We start from the raw sequence: 15,073 nt of genomic DNA, 5'->3' as shown, positions 1-15,073 counted from the left end.
GGATCATTCTGGTCAAATAAAGTGGATAATAATCTGAACAGAAATTCTAGATGTAAAAGGATGACCCATTTTACTGTTAGAGTATCTAGAAGTCTCACAGCATGCTACCCTAAAAAAAAAAACAATGGTTAACTGAGACAATTGTTTTTAAAGTTTTGCTTGGGGCCCAGAATATGTACCCATAGCTAAGGGACCACTATGGAATAGTCAGCTTCTCAGGGAGGCCAAGGTAGTAAGGTTTCCCATCAACCTCCTCCAGCTTTGGGATGGTAAGCAGCTTTTGTACCCAGTGTGGATCGGTGGCCCTGCTCAACTGCAATGAGTGCTGCGGCTCTTGGGGAGCAGAGGGTGGTGCTGGATTACACAGAGACAACCAAAACTAACACAAACACACGTAGGTTTCCTGGTATGTAAATTATTTTTGAGGTTAAAGATCTCCTTTTACAGAATTTAGTATATAACAAATTAAAAAACCAAACTTCTTCACCTCCCAACATTAAATAACTAAATGTGCAAAAGAACCACCATTAAATAGGGCATCAAAAGCTATACATTTTCTATGAAACAATATATGCACAGATTTTCAAAGCTGTGAAAATGCAATAAAGAGCACAACACATTTTGGTCACTTTATTAAATGACATTAAATAGTTTAAGTTTCAACTACTAAACAGCACTTTGAATGGTGAAAACACAGATAGTATTATTGTCATACTTGAATGCTTTTCTTTAAAAACACAATTCCAGTCCTTATATATATTACAAAACAGCCTTAAAGGAAGAAGTGACATCTTTTCTACAGTGTACTGAAGATACTCAATACAGAACTGAAAAGCAGTCTAACAGAAACCAAGGCAAGTCTTCACAGCTGTATGATTTCAGCAGCCAAAGCTGGATGACGGACTGAAACATTACTATACAACCGGGACAGAACATATACAGTATCACAATACTAAGCAAAAACGCTTTACACCCAAAGAAATAAAACAGGTTACAAAATGTGGAGAATTTAGCAGGCAAAACTGTATTACAAGCAACATTTTAAATCGTCATTTTTTAAGCCATTGCAACTATTTAAAACATCTAAAACAAATATAAAAATGAGCCTTTTAGTATCTTATTGACGTGATTTTTGTCTTTAAATATTTGTTAAAGCTTGATGTTATACTCAAAGTACATATTATGTAGCTAAAATGTCAAGTGAGAAGAGTGTATGCAAAGTGGTCCAAGTTTTGTTTCAAACTCTCTTATTTCCAAATAATCCTTCTATGTATTATTCTTTAAGTCATAGTTTCATCTATGGTAAAACAGTTTAGAAGGTTGCTAAAATTTTCATATCTATGTCTTTGAGCAAGTAATTAGACCCTGTCAAAAGTTCCCAGGTCTAATAAATCAGGTTTAAAGTATTCTGGACTTGTAGAAAGACCAACTGATAACAGTTGGCCAGAGTATACTGTCTTCAAATATTTATCACATAAATCTCGTCCTTTTCGTTTCTCCTAAACACACATTTCCCCCACCCCCACCGATTAAAGAGATTATATGGCTGGCATAATATCCAAATATATGGAATTTGTTAGTGATACCTCAGCACGTGGAAGTGGGGAGTGAATCCACCAAAGCTCACAAATTTGGTTATCCCTAACTTAGTGCTCTTAGATGTTTTACCACTAGTTCTTTCAAGTGAAAAATGGAAATCTCTTAATCATCCAAACATCTCAAAACAGTTTTGGCTAATGTTAAACTTACTCTAATCCAGTGATATCTGGAGCAAATCGATCCTCCACCCAGCTTTCTTTTTTCTGGAATTCCTTAGCTGTTGCCACTACCTGTTACATCATCATCTCAGAAATGTTTTTGCCATGTTGAGTTGACTCCCTTAGTCTAACAATGTTTTCCTTTAAGAAACTCAAGCAACCTAAATTGTACATGAATATACTTTATACGTGATTTTTACAGGTCTGGATTAAGAAAAAAAAAACATAAGGATTTTCTAGTAAAACTTCTTGAAAGGGTATTAGATGAGGTCATTTGGATCAGAAAATTGCCTCACAGACCTACTTTTTTAAAAAATATCAAACTTTGAGACATAATTTAAGAAAACATAGTGGAGTTGGGGGGAAAGAACAAGATGAGAAAAAAGAAGGAGCATCAAAGCCAGTGATTCTTATCTTTAAAAGGAATTAACTCACAATACTGACAATCCTGGGAATTGTTACAGAACATTCATGTGAACTTAAAGTCAGCAATGGTTCTGCCATCTTGATGCTGTTTATAAAATAGGGCGTGAACTTAACAACCACAGCGCCGTCCTTAACCTCCTAAAATGCTAGAACTTGATTGTGTTAGTCCACATCCCACTGCCAGCAACAGGATGAGGCACTAGCACTGGCACTGGCACCCAGCAGTTAGAGAGATGTGCTTTATATTAGTGCCAGGAGAGAGGAAACCATGTGTGGAAGATAATCCACAACCCTGAAATTTTACTAGTGATTATTTCAGCACATAGAACTGAAAATAAAAAATGGCAGAAAGACTAAAGAAGAAAAAGGAATTCTCTTCTTAGGCTGTACTTAAGGCTGTTTATACAATGCCAAGATCACTGCGAGACTCCTCCAAGTTTCAGAGCAGTAGTATTTAAGAATATTGCACACAATTCTGTGTCAGAGATAACCCTTAGTTTTGAGCTTTCAGTCACAGGCATGACATAGCAGGAGCCCGGTTTCAGACTTCAGTCAAAAGAACATTAAAACCATTTCAATCACTTTAATCAAGAAATGGATTAAGTACAAAAGTATCTTATAACTTGAGGAATCAACTCTAAGAACTCAGCTGTGTTTTTCAATGTAAAGAATGAATATATAAATCTGTATTCTTTCCTAAATTCGTTAATTTTATGACAATTGTATGGTCGCTAAAAGCAGGCATAAAAATTTAGAGAGGAAATCTGTGGAGTTGTTACTATTATGGAACAACTTGTTTTCACTGAAAACAATTTGAAATATCTTCTGTACTCAATGTGTGTAAGAAGATTCTAGGCAACATCACTGACAAACGTCAGGAAGAAATGGTATGCCCTATTTAAAAAAATTTAAAACTAATATGGAAGATTGGCATTTAAGGGGACCAAACTATTTATACAGTTGAGTTCTGTTAAGTCATTGATTCCTAAAAAAATAAAAGATCTTTCTATGATTTTAACAATCCTTTAAGCTTTTAGTGCAAAATCACATTGATTTCCCTTGGGAAGGTCCTGGATTTTTGCTTCTCATCGGGGGCGGTGCTCGCTGTAACGGTGGTGGCTGCATACCACCAGCCACGGACTGATACATTCCTCTCATATCAATCTGCTGGTAGTTAGAAGGATTCATGATTAAATTGGGAGGTTTTGGCATCATGAGGTGACTGAGTGCTGCTTGTTGATAAGTCATTTGTTGCTGCTGCTGCTGATTGTACTGCTGCTGGAGCCTTCGGTTCATAAGTATTCGCTGAACACAGCTGATTAACTAAGGAGAGAAAAGGGAGCTGTTACAAGTGCATGACCTGTCTCAAAGAGGCAAGTATCAAGTTTTGAGTTAAAATCAATTTGTTAGGGGGGTACCATACCAAAAGGAAAACACATTATTGTTGTCACCATTACTAATTTGATGGCATTCACAGGACCATTACTGTAGAAACCAGTTAGTAACACCATTTAGGGCTAAATTCTCCTAATGACTTGACTATTGTATTGCAAGGAGCATTTAGGTTAGTTGCCATAGTAACCTGTCCTGCACTGTGATTAGTCTCAAGTATTAGTTACAGCACTTTCTGTCAGCTCTCCTTTCTTTGTCATTCTTCTGAATATTTCACATGATGACAGACAAATAAACATTTTTAGTGACAAACACCACAGGGAAAAGGCACTCAGAAGTGGGAATAACTCCTACCTGGAATGCCTGAAATTTCCTACAATAATCTAAAACCACACAACTGTACAGTGCTTTCTAGGTAAAATTTATGCCACAGAAATTTGTTCCCTGATGTCAGGAGTTGAAATTTCCCAGCGCAAGGCAGATGGCTGGCAAACGACTGCTGGGAAAGATGATCACAGATCCTAGGATATGCTGGCCTTCTTTCTTTCTTTCTTTGAATAAAGCAACATTTTACTTGCGCTGTGTAGTTGGGACCTGTGTCATGCCATCTAGAGTTCCACCCTCAAATTAAATCCATTAAAAAAAGAATACTTATTTTCAGGAATTGTTTCAAAATGGTAAATATGGTTAAAAGGAAGGAGTGTCACAGGAATTCCTTTTTAGGAATCTACATTTTATCAGCATTTGTTTAAGTCATATGTGTACATACATATGCATGTATGTCTAGCTATCAATTTTAACTTTAAGATTCTAATGGAGCCCCGGCTGGTGTAGCTCAGTAGATTGAGCACAGGCCTGTGAACCAGAGGATCGTGGTTCAATTCCCAGTCAGGGCACATGCCTGGGTTGCAGGCCAGTTCCCGGCAGGGGACACATGAGAGGCAACCATACATTGATATTTCTCTCCCTCTCTCCCTCCCACCCCCTCTAAAGATAAATAAATAAAAATTTAAAAAAGATTGTAATGGAAACAACTTGAAGAAAAAAGAATGTCCTTTTTAGATGTCCAGGATGTATAAAAAATAAAATTATATGGGAGACAGCCTATATAAACTTCAAAAGAACCCATTTGGAAAGGTATCGCTCCTTTGTAACAAAAGATATTGCCCTTTTTTGACATAACTAGGTTTTTGGACAAAATTTCTTTGAAAAATAACCAATGACCATCCAACCGTCCATATAAGGAGTGGTTCTCAACACAGACATCATTACAACCCCATTATTATAAATTCAAGGAAAGCAAACATAACCGAGTGATAGAATCCTTACCATCTGCTGTTTTGTCAATACGTCATTGTAGATGGCTTCTCTTCGTTTGACATCAAGCTCCTGGCTGGCTTGTCTACTCAATGCTAATGCCTGGACTTGGGCCTCTGAGAGATTCATGTTTTCCTTCCACTAAAAAAGAAAGTTTCTAGTTACTCCTGTTGCAGTGGAATTGAGGAAAAAGAATTAAACTACCTGAAGATATTTGGGAATTTTAAAATTTGTCTCCCTTTCCCTTTATTCTTTTTAAAAGAAAACAACCGTGTAAAAGCAGGGCACTAAGTTTTCCACTGTGTATACAAGGGTTGGCTACCTTTGGAATACAACTATTTGTACTTACTTCGTACAACTAGTCATTAAAACATGTTTATGTAAAAAATCCATACATGTCTTTGATTGATTTCCCAATTCTGAGATTTCACCCATTTCTCTTGTGTACCAACAATCTGGGTGAAACTGTTGAATTATAGTTTGCCACCATTACACAGTTTACTAGTATTTTACTATTACAAATCAGGTTATAAGAATTATGCTTCCCCCTGCCCCCAGAAATAGTGAAGCAAATAATAATAAAAAATTAAAAACAGCCCTGGCTGACGTGGCTCAGTAGATTGAGCACAGGCCTGCGAACCAAAGGGTTGCCAGTTCAATTCCCAGTCAGGGCACATGCCTGGGTTGCAGGCCAGGTCCCCAGAATGGGGCCCTTGAGAGGCAACCACACAGCGATGTTTCTCTCCCTCTTTTTCTCCTTCCCTTCTCCTCTCTGAAAATAAATACATAAAATCTTTTTAAAAAATTTTAAACAGCCCTGGCTGGTGTGGCTCAGTTGGTTGGAGCGTTGTCCCATAACCAAAATGTTGCAGGTGTGATCCCAGGTCTGGGAGTGTATGGCAGTCAACCAACTGATACTTCTCTCTCACATCACTATTTCTCTCTATCCCACTTCTTTCCCTTTCCCTCTCGCTTAAAAAAAAAAAAGGCAATGAAAAAGATGTCCTTGGCTGAGGATAAAAAAAGGAACGAAAACAAATGGTGGGGAGAAGAACAAAAATTTCCAGTGGGAGTAAGACAATTGCCAATTAACTTACTACAGCTGAAATTATATCTTCAAGAGGCTGAATCCTCACTGCTGCCACACTGTTTGTTGCTTCCACAACTTTTTCTCTTCCTTGATTTATGAGGTCCTAGAAGAAATGTAAGAAATAAGCTATGTCGGGCATATAAGAGACAGTATAGTTTTAAAATATAGGGGTTCTTCCCCTTGCTACTTTATAGTAGTAATTGAAAAGAAGCACAAACTTCAGCATCAATAAAGTGGAGTAACTCATCAGTGAAGGTCTTGTTAGGAAGATGAAAGTTTGGTTTTCATTGAATCAATAATTTAATAATTTCAATGACTCCATAAGCACAGTTTAAAAAGGAGACCACAGATTCAATTAAGTTATTAAATTATTGGAACAATAAAACCTAATCTTTCTCATTTACTTCATAATTGATTCTTGTTTGAAATCAATTATTTCATAATACTGGGCATTAACATATACTTAGTGCTGCATCTACATGGAATTAGAATGTAAATCGAGGTGTGCATTTATTCTGCTTTCAAACATTAAGCAAGTAATCTGTTTATTCAAAATATCTTATAACTGGACAAAGTGCTATTTCCCTACCCAGTCAGCTGCCCTACTGTTCCTTAACTAAAAGAATTCAAACTACATTAATTGAAGGCCTGATTCCCTTGTGCTCTGAACAAACCACATTGTACTACACTGTGCTGGTTCAAAAAGGTCAACAAATAAAAGAAAATATTCTTGGTCTATTCACAGGTAATCTTTTCGAGAATGTGATATTCCTGCATAGGGAACCCTCAACAACAGGGCACTTGAAATTGCCTTTAATTCAAGTTAAACTACTTTTGTACTTCACAACTTACCTCCAGCTGTTGATTACTCATTGCTGACAGGGCTCCCAAATTGAAAGGAATATAAGGAGTTTGAGAGTTGAAAGTGACAGGGGGTAAATTGGTCCCAGTTGGTATGTTGAAACGCATGGTCAGTCCCTAAAAACAAAAAATTATGCACTTTCCACATTGTGATTTAAAACTTGAAATTCTACATCACCTACTGGTTTGGAAAAGAATCCATATTCTCAGATCTAGGAAATTATTAACACTCTTCCACACACAAACAAAACACCCTTTTCACCTGAAACCAAGATCTTATTACACAGAAAGCTTTAACCCCTAAAGGTATACTCTTTTTTGATAATTCCCACAGAATGGGGCAACTCATAATTCTGATGAGACTCCTAACATCACATTAACATTAAAGAAGTTCGGTACAATGAGGTAGGAGTTTAAAAAGGATTCATGTATTAGGATAAGGTTTCCCATGCTCAGGCACAGTTTTGCTAAAGTGAGTTGGTGTCTGAAATAGACATGGAACTATTTTAAATGAAGTTTCTGCTGGAGATGGACATTAATGTCCAATAGTGAAATACTGTGTTCTGATAGAGTAGGTCAAAATTTAGATTTCATGGCCCACATGCTAAAACATTTACTCTCCTACCTCCGCTAACTCTAAGCTCCTGTGTGTCTGTTACTACAGTGAGGGTGTTGATGGGAGTTAAGTGATGCTAAATATATACCTTTCCACTAATCTCTCAATTCAACAAGTGCTAAGCAGAAGTGGGGTTGCTACTCTTTATGTGGAGAATATTTTCTTCCCTCCTCTCTTCCCACTCTATCACCAAAGGTAGCCAAAGCCTATAAACAGACTCTCACACCTGGGGACTCTTCTGGAAGATTCTCCTGTTCTAAAGGTAATCGTTTTCTTCCTCACTCGCCTGTCAAATGACTAACATCCAAACCAAACCAAAAAGCATTGCAAATAAACTACCTTCTTCTCTGCTTCATACTCTGCCCAGGCTGCTTTTCTTTCTTCTTCAGTCAACTCTTCTTCTTCTTTGTGGTCCAAAAGAGAATCATGTTCATGATATCCTACAATGTGTTCTTTATGTATTTGAAGAAGTTCTGCAAGTATGGTGTCCTGTTTAGAAGGGTTGAAATAACACAGAATTATTTCCTCCCTCTGGATCATATTTGGCCTACTGTTAAGACTAGAAACTGGCTGTTACACCTATTTCTGACATATATGATAAATTACCTAGAAAACAGTTGCTAAACATGCAACACCAGCCTCTTATGTAAGAAGTGCACGTTTACATAGCATATTTTATGGATTAACTTTTTGATTACTACTTTTCAGCTTTCAAAGTATTTTCTCCAACTTCTTTCTATTTTTATACATATTTTTTGTTTTGTTCTACGTTGATAATAAATGTTAACATAAGTCTTCTTAAATCAGAAACTACATTGGATGCTTATGCTACAAATCATGGCTACTCCTGTTTATAAATGCTTAACACATTTATTTTCACAATCATTTTAGCTACCAACCACTATACTAACAAAAACCAAATTTAAATAGTTACAAGACAGTTTAACTGAAACATTTAGTGTTTATATTTCAATTGTAGGGAAGTCAAATATTAATTACATTTGTAAGGACCCATGGCCCAATTTAAACTGATATTGTTCATCAGTTTATTATCGCAATGTCTTTTTTCAAAGTCATGGTGTCTTACGTGAGTCTTTTAAAGTTAAAAAAAGAAAAGCTCAAAAATTGGGATCATTTATATATTCAGTTAAGAACACCAAACTCCTGCTCTGTGTAATTAAGACAGAGAGACGCATACAAAGAGATTGAGAAAAGGGGATTAAAGTGAATGGCAGACATGTTACTTGCTTATAAAAATTAAAATGTTTGCAAGTCTTTTTGATTAAGAAATCACAGATGAAAACCTGAATATATAAAAGGCAAATTAATTCACTTCACAAAATGATTTTCCACAGCTTCGAACAGCAAGGTTCCTTAGAACATGCTCTCTAAATTAAGTGTGAACTTAGTGAAGGAACATAAATAATTATTGGTCAAAAGAAAGTACAGGGAGGTATACAGCACATGAAATTTAAATTCAATTTATATCAAGTAATTCTTTTTTTGGGAGGTTGCCAGCTTTTTATTTTGGAAGTTTATATATATGTACATGTGCATATATATAATCACACATATATGTGTATATATACACATTTAGCGTCCACTATTACCATCATCTTACATTTGAAGGCCAATAATTCCCAGGAAGTGTTTTGTCAGTAATTCTTAATGCCCCCATAAGTTTTGGCATAGAAAAATCCCACACTTATAAAGAACTTTTGCTGATATCTTTAACCATACTTAAGAGTACAGGGTCCAACACATGGTAGGAACTCAAATGTCTGTTAAATAACTGCAGATGAAAAATTTAAATCATATGCAATAGCAAACACTAACTCCAAATATTCTGATATATGAAATCACATAAACAACTTTTTATCTTGCTATCCCAATAAAAAAACACCTGAAGTAATCACTTCATAATGTCATGAAAGAAAATGACTGATTTTCTTAATGGATACTGCTGTTAATTGAGATTATATAGTTCATTTTGACATGCATATGTTATTTCTTTTGTTGAAAACAGAAAATATTTCAAGACCATACAAATGAGAGCATTCAAGAAAGTCTACTGGTGGGGCACATAGATGCTAACAGGTACAGTTCTTTTGAAATGTTAATTAAAACTTTTCTCTCCTGTACCAGTGTAGAAATCTGCCATCAAAGCTGACTTCTCTGGCCCACAGCATACAGAGCAGGTTTATGATCACTAGATAGATCTCCAAAGTTCAGAGTTACCGACCAAGCAGGTGTGTAGACAGGCCATTCTGAATTAAATCCTGTTCAAAATAATGCTTTTGCAGACATGTATCTCCTATGCACACTCCCCAAGCATAACCCCAGAAAGAGGTATATGATAAAACCAGATAACACTAATACTTTTAGCAAGTGATCATGCCAAATACAATTAGAAAATTCAGCTGTTCTACAAAATGCCAAATAAATTCAAGGTGCAAATGCTCTATGGATATAGTCCCTAATTTTACTTCTGTCTGGCAATGTGATGTTTTTAAATATAGTTAAAAATCACTTCATTTCTCTAAGAAAGCAACCTGAAGGAAAGACCAAGAGAACTGTGGGCTAGGAACTGAATTTATTTTTGGCTATGCTACTGATTCTCTCCGTAACACTGGAAAATAACTTAGTCTACCTATGACTATAAGTGAAATATGAAATACTCTCTGATCACCTGTGTAACAGAATGACTGAGAATAGCAAAAATAACTCATATATACTCTTTTAAAAAGTATCTGAGAGCCCTGGCCAGGTGGCTCAGTTGGTTGGAGCATTGTCCTGTATACCAAAAGGTTGCGGGTTTGATTCCCGGTCAGGGCACATACCTAGGTCGTGGGTCGATCCCTGGTCGGGGCGCATACAGGAGACAACCGATCAATGTTTCTTTTTCTCTCCCCCTTCCTCTCTTTCTAAAAATCAATAAATACATCCTTGGGTGAGGATTAAAAAAAAGAAAAAGTAAAAAAAATGTCTGAGATATTAGGGAGCTTTATCAAGTCAGTCATTAGCATCCTATCATCTTCAAGTCCAAACCTATCATCTTGGAAATGGTAGAAACTGATGTTCAGAAAGGCAAAGTAACTTTTTTCTAACCACACAGCTAAGGAGTAGCTGAGACTAGAAGCTAAATTGCCTGACTCCTATTCCGTGATCATTCTATGAAGATCACTGTCATTCAATCACACTATGAAGAATGACAGTTTTCTTGAGGTTCTTCCATTTCCTAGACCCATTCTCTTAGACAGAAAAGATAATGCCCTGGAGGATTCTGGGAGAGGGAGAAACCAAAGTAGGTCTTTTTTCCTCCACTTTTAACACTTCTGTACTTCTTGAATTTTTAAAAAAGAAGCATATGCTAACTTTTAATTGAAGAAAATATAAAAACTGAAATTAACACAATCTCAGACACAAACTTCTGAACATGCCAGTTCAGGCACAGCCTAAACCTGACATGAACTATTTTACCATTTTCATTTTTGGGACATTTTTCATCTTAGGAAATCCCATTTCTAAAAGCTTTTAATGACTTCTCCCCAATTCCAGTTTTAAGATGTATCTTGTCTTAAGGTCGGATTACAATAGAGATTCAGCTTCTGCCCATATAATATCTTTCATTCTGACCAACATCACTTAAAATGCCAAAAGGTCAGAAGAAAAGTACACGTGACTTCATTTTGATCACTAAAAAATTTTGGACCCTTTCCTTAAACATTACTGCCCTCATAACATGAAACTTAAAAAAAAAAACAATTCATACTGCTCCTACTGGCTGTGACATACTTCTTTTCAAAGAAAATTTTTTAAAATTAATGAAAACAATGCTACTATTCTATTATTATAAAGTCTAGAGATAACTACTAGCGACATCTGTATATTCCTCTACACATTTATACTTACACACTTTTACAAAAAAAATGGGATTGTACTTTACAGTTCTGAAATCTTTTCTGCCTTAATATCTTTCTATTGACATCATTTTACCTGAAATACAACCAGCATTTTTAAGAGCCGCAAGGTATTACGTAGATATACTTTATCATCTATTTATTTTTCTCCTAAGGGTTTATTAAGACATTTAAGTCACTTTTATAAATTACCAAATCTGCAATGAAACAGGTAATGGATAAATTTTAATATATTTCAACCACTTGTTCATACAATAATTATGTCGATAAAACTCAAGGACTTGAACAAGTATGTTTTACCACAATCTTCATTTTAACAAAGGCAAGACATTACATGTAAGGCAACGGACGTTTTTTTTTTTAAAGATTTTATTTATTTATCTTTAGAGAGGAAGGGAAGGAGAGAGGGAGAGAAACATCAATGTATGGTTGCCTCTCATGCGTCCCCTGCTGGGAATTGGTCTGCAAGGAACTGGTCTGCAACCCAGGCATGTGCCCTGACTGGGAATCGAACCGCGATTGTTTGGTTCGCAGGCCCGTGCTCAATCCACTGAGCTACACCAGCCAGGGCGGCAACGGACTTTTACAGAAACACAATTCATTTACACAGTTCAGAGCAGAAGAGCAGAAAGTGTTCTTTCCTCTGGAGTACTGCGTGAAGCACAAATAAGAAAGAGAAGATACAGGATTTCTGAAACAAACTCTTTCTACATTTTTTCCCTTTTAAATTAATTGCAGCATACTGTCAATACAAGAAACAGATGATGTGATTAAGAGGGAAAAACGTATTTGTAACAGGATCCTCCAAATATTTCTTTGGGAAAAACAGCTTTGCAAAGTCTAGGGAAAGTTACAAAAGTTAATAAAGAAAAATTTCATCCCAATATACAACACAATCGGTGGAGAGGGTTTTTTTTTTGTTTTTTTCCCCTTGAAGCATGCATTTATATTAGTTGCTATAGTAACACTATTATTGAAAACAATACTGGAACAGAATCTATAATCACTAGGCCAACAGTCATCAAAATGAGGTTTAAATTACATCCAAATGTGTACCTTTACTTTTCTTTGTCTAAACTTTATTTTTCCCTTAAATAAGTGAGAAGGCTTACAAGCTGGGAAAAGCATGGGCTATATTCTAGCTAACAACGTAAATTAGTTTAAGCTTTAAAAATGACTAGTTCAATTAATAAAACAAAGTTAATGATAAATTAAAAGTTGAAGTTAATTTATGTAGAAGTTTAAAGTATTTGGCAAGCTGACAAAAATTCCCATCTGATTAATTCTGAAATTCAACCTTGAAAATAAAATTTTTAAAAAACAATCAAGGCTTTGCCTGGGGGTGGGGGTGGGGGTTTGCCATGTTTCAAAATATTTTGCTTGCCATCACTTTGAATTTCAGTTTTATAATATCTGGAAATAAAATGTCAGTAGAATACTTTAGTGCCATAAGACCCACTCAAAAAGCTATGAAGAATTCCTTTTATTACCTAAATAAGTCTAGATTCTTAGTTAAAAAAAAAACAACTTAATATTACTGCTGAAAAAAGTTTCTACTTTCAAATTTGAAGCCTGTTTCTTCCCCAACTGCACTGGAAAAAACTGCAACATATTTGATAGGTAACCGGAGAGCTACTGAATGAAGTTCACATAGCAGCTCACATCAGATTTTCAGGTCAAGAGCACATAACCTTTGCCAAAGAGCATTTAAAAATATATCCAGATTCCCAAACTGTAGATATGAATAAGATAGTGACAAGTATAGAACTTATCACTTCCAAGGAAAGAAAAGGCAGGAATGACTTTGGTGAAGGGTAAAAGTCAGAGTCTCCTTTGATAGGAATGTTTTGCATTCAATTTAACATTTAAAGAAGTACATACTATATTTAGCATTTAACCTTTAAAAATTAATTATCCATTATTACAACACATGCCACATACCAATCATTGTGAAGTAGAGTGTTGGTCTAGATTTTAAATGAGTGTAACTTTCAAGAGGTTACAGCTTTTCAAGCAGAGTTTGGACTGGAATTCAATTTTCAGTTCATGTTATCTCTACATTTCCATAAACACTGCTATATCCTCTAACTCAACTATAAGTGTGCTATAAACAGGAAGTGGAAGATATACAAAATAGGCATGAATGCAGCTATTTCGCAGTCCAAATTACATCTTAAAGAAAACGTGAAAAGATAAAGTGGTAAAAAATTTAACAAATAAGGCCATCTAGTGATTTGTATATTATCTAAATTTCTCTCACACTTTATATTCCCTTAGGGCCAAACTATTAAATTTGATATAAAAAGCATGGGCATGGAAACATCAGTAAATGAAGAGACAAAAGTGAGACATGCTCCTACTTAATTCCCCTAAAAGTATGTCAGCTTCAATTTTCCACCACTCCTATTTCTGGAAATGTTACACAACATATTTGCATAAGCCACCCTAACCAACTGAGCAACGCACTGTAGGAGGATATTAATATACAGATATTGTGGCCCCAAGTACCTGAATTATATCAGGACCACTCATCATTCATATGTGTTAGTTATGTCCTTCTGAACTCCCCTAAATAAAGCTGGAAAAAGTGAAAGCACATACAGCCTTGCTTCCTGGGTTTCTCTCTACAACAATTTAATCAAAACACTGCTTAAAATATAAAAACTGATATAATTTTGCTGAAATCAAATGATTTTGTAAAAAGACCTGTGTTGGCCTTCTGAATTTCAGAGGAAAGTTTAAGGGCAGGATTTAATTTAAATGAAAAAATAGACAGATAGATAGATGATAGATAGATAGACTGATTGATTTACACCTGTGAAAACTGAGAGGCTTTATGTGTAGTGGCTGAGATCACAGGCTCTAGAGTACTGCTATCCAATGGAACTCTGGGTAATGACAGCAGGGTGCTGTGTCTGCACAGTTCAGTATGGTAGCTAGTGACTAATGAGCACTTGAAAATGTGATTAGTGTGACTGAAGAACTATAATATTAATTAATTTAAATGTAGCTAGCCACATGTAGCAACTGGCTCTTGCATTAGAAAGTGCAGACCTAGAGCCTTACTGGGTTTAAATCCTAGTTCTAACACTTAGTAGCCTATGTCCTTGAGCAAGGCATCTCTCTGACTCTTGATCTTTTAGCCTGTAAAATGGGCATAATAAGGCATTTTCCATGTGAAAATTAAATTAGATATTCCATGTGTTAACATGCAGTTATGCAATTGAGCTTTAGAAAAATCTATAGAGAGGTGACTTGGATTGAGATCCCAGCTTAAAGAAACTGATATGTTAAAGCATAGAGTTAACTAGGGGTAAAAAGGGTACTGACCTGTCTTTGAGACTGGCCTATGTTGGAATTCTGCCACATGGACGCTAGTGTTGTCTGTCTCCCTTACTGCCAAACATTTTTTAGAAAGTATGGTTAACTGAAACTTTTCTACTGTGAAAATCATCAAATCAGAAAAGTAGAATGGATGCTCACATACTTATCACCTAGACTTATTAACTGTTAACACTTTGCCACCTCTGCCTTCTTTATTTCACTTGTATATATTTCAGTATAATCTCTGAAATATAAAGATATTTCTTATACAAGTACAACTTAATTCTCTAACATCATCGAATACCACAGCCATATCCAGATTATACCAGTCGTCTGCAAAGTGTCTTCGATATGTGCTTTGTTCAAATCA

The 15,073-nt window shown here is 35.7% G+C and overlaps 1 protein-coding gene across 6 annotated transcripts in view; it reads right to left on the bottom strand.

The window, feature by feature from the left end:
- Window positions 1–603: 603 nt before the first annotated feature.
- Window positions 604–15,073, bottom strand: part of ATRX (ATRX chromatin remodeler) — a 200,037-nt gene continuing 185,567 nt past the window's right edge. For all 6 annotated transcript variants that reach the window (XM_037132200.2, XM_037132203.2, XM_037132202.2 and 3 more), the window contains 5 exons: window positions 7,799–7,948; window positions 6,835–6,960; window positions 5,990–6,085; window positions 4,905–5,033; window positions 604–3,506 (listed from right to left, as the gene is read on the bottom strand). In XM_037132200.2, the coding sequence (XP_036988095.2) occupies window positions 3,228–3,506; window positions 4,905–5,033; window positions 5,990–6,085; window positions 6,835–6,960; window positions 7,799–7,948 (780 nt within the window). In that variant the 3' untranslated portion in view covers window positions 604–3,227. The remainder of the gene's footprint in view (window positions 3,507–4,904; window positions 5,034–5,989; window positions 6,086–6,834; window positions 6,961–7,798; window positions 7,949–15,073) is intronic.

The sequence above is a fragment of the Artibeus jamaicensis genome, unplaced genomic scaffold, assembly GCF_021234435.1.
Source record: "Artibeus jamaicensis isolate MK-2021 breed Jamaican fruit bat unplaced genomic scaffold, CSHL_Jam_final contig_241, whole genome shotgun sequence".
In the NCBI taxonomy this organism is placed as follows: domain Eukaryota; kingdom Metazoa; phylum Chordata; class Mammalia; order Chiroptera; family Phyllostomidae; genus Artibeus; species Artibeus jamaicensis.
Note: the sequence above shows the minus strand (reverse complement) of the source record. Positions and strands in the feature narration are given on the sequence as shown.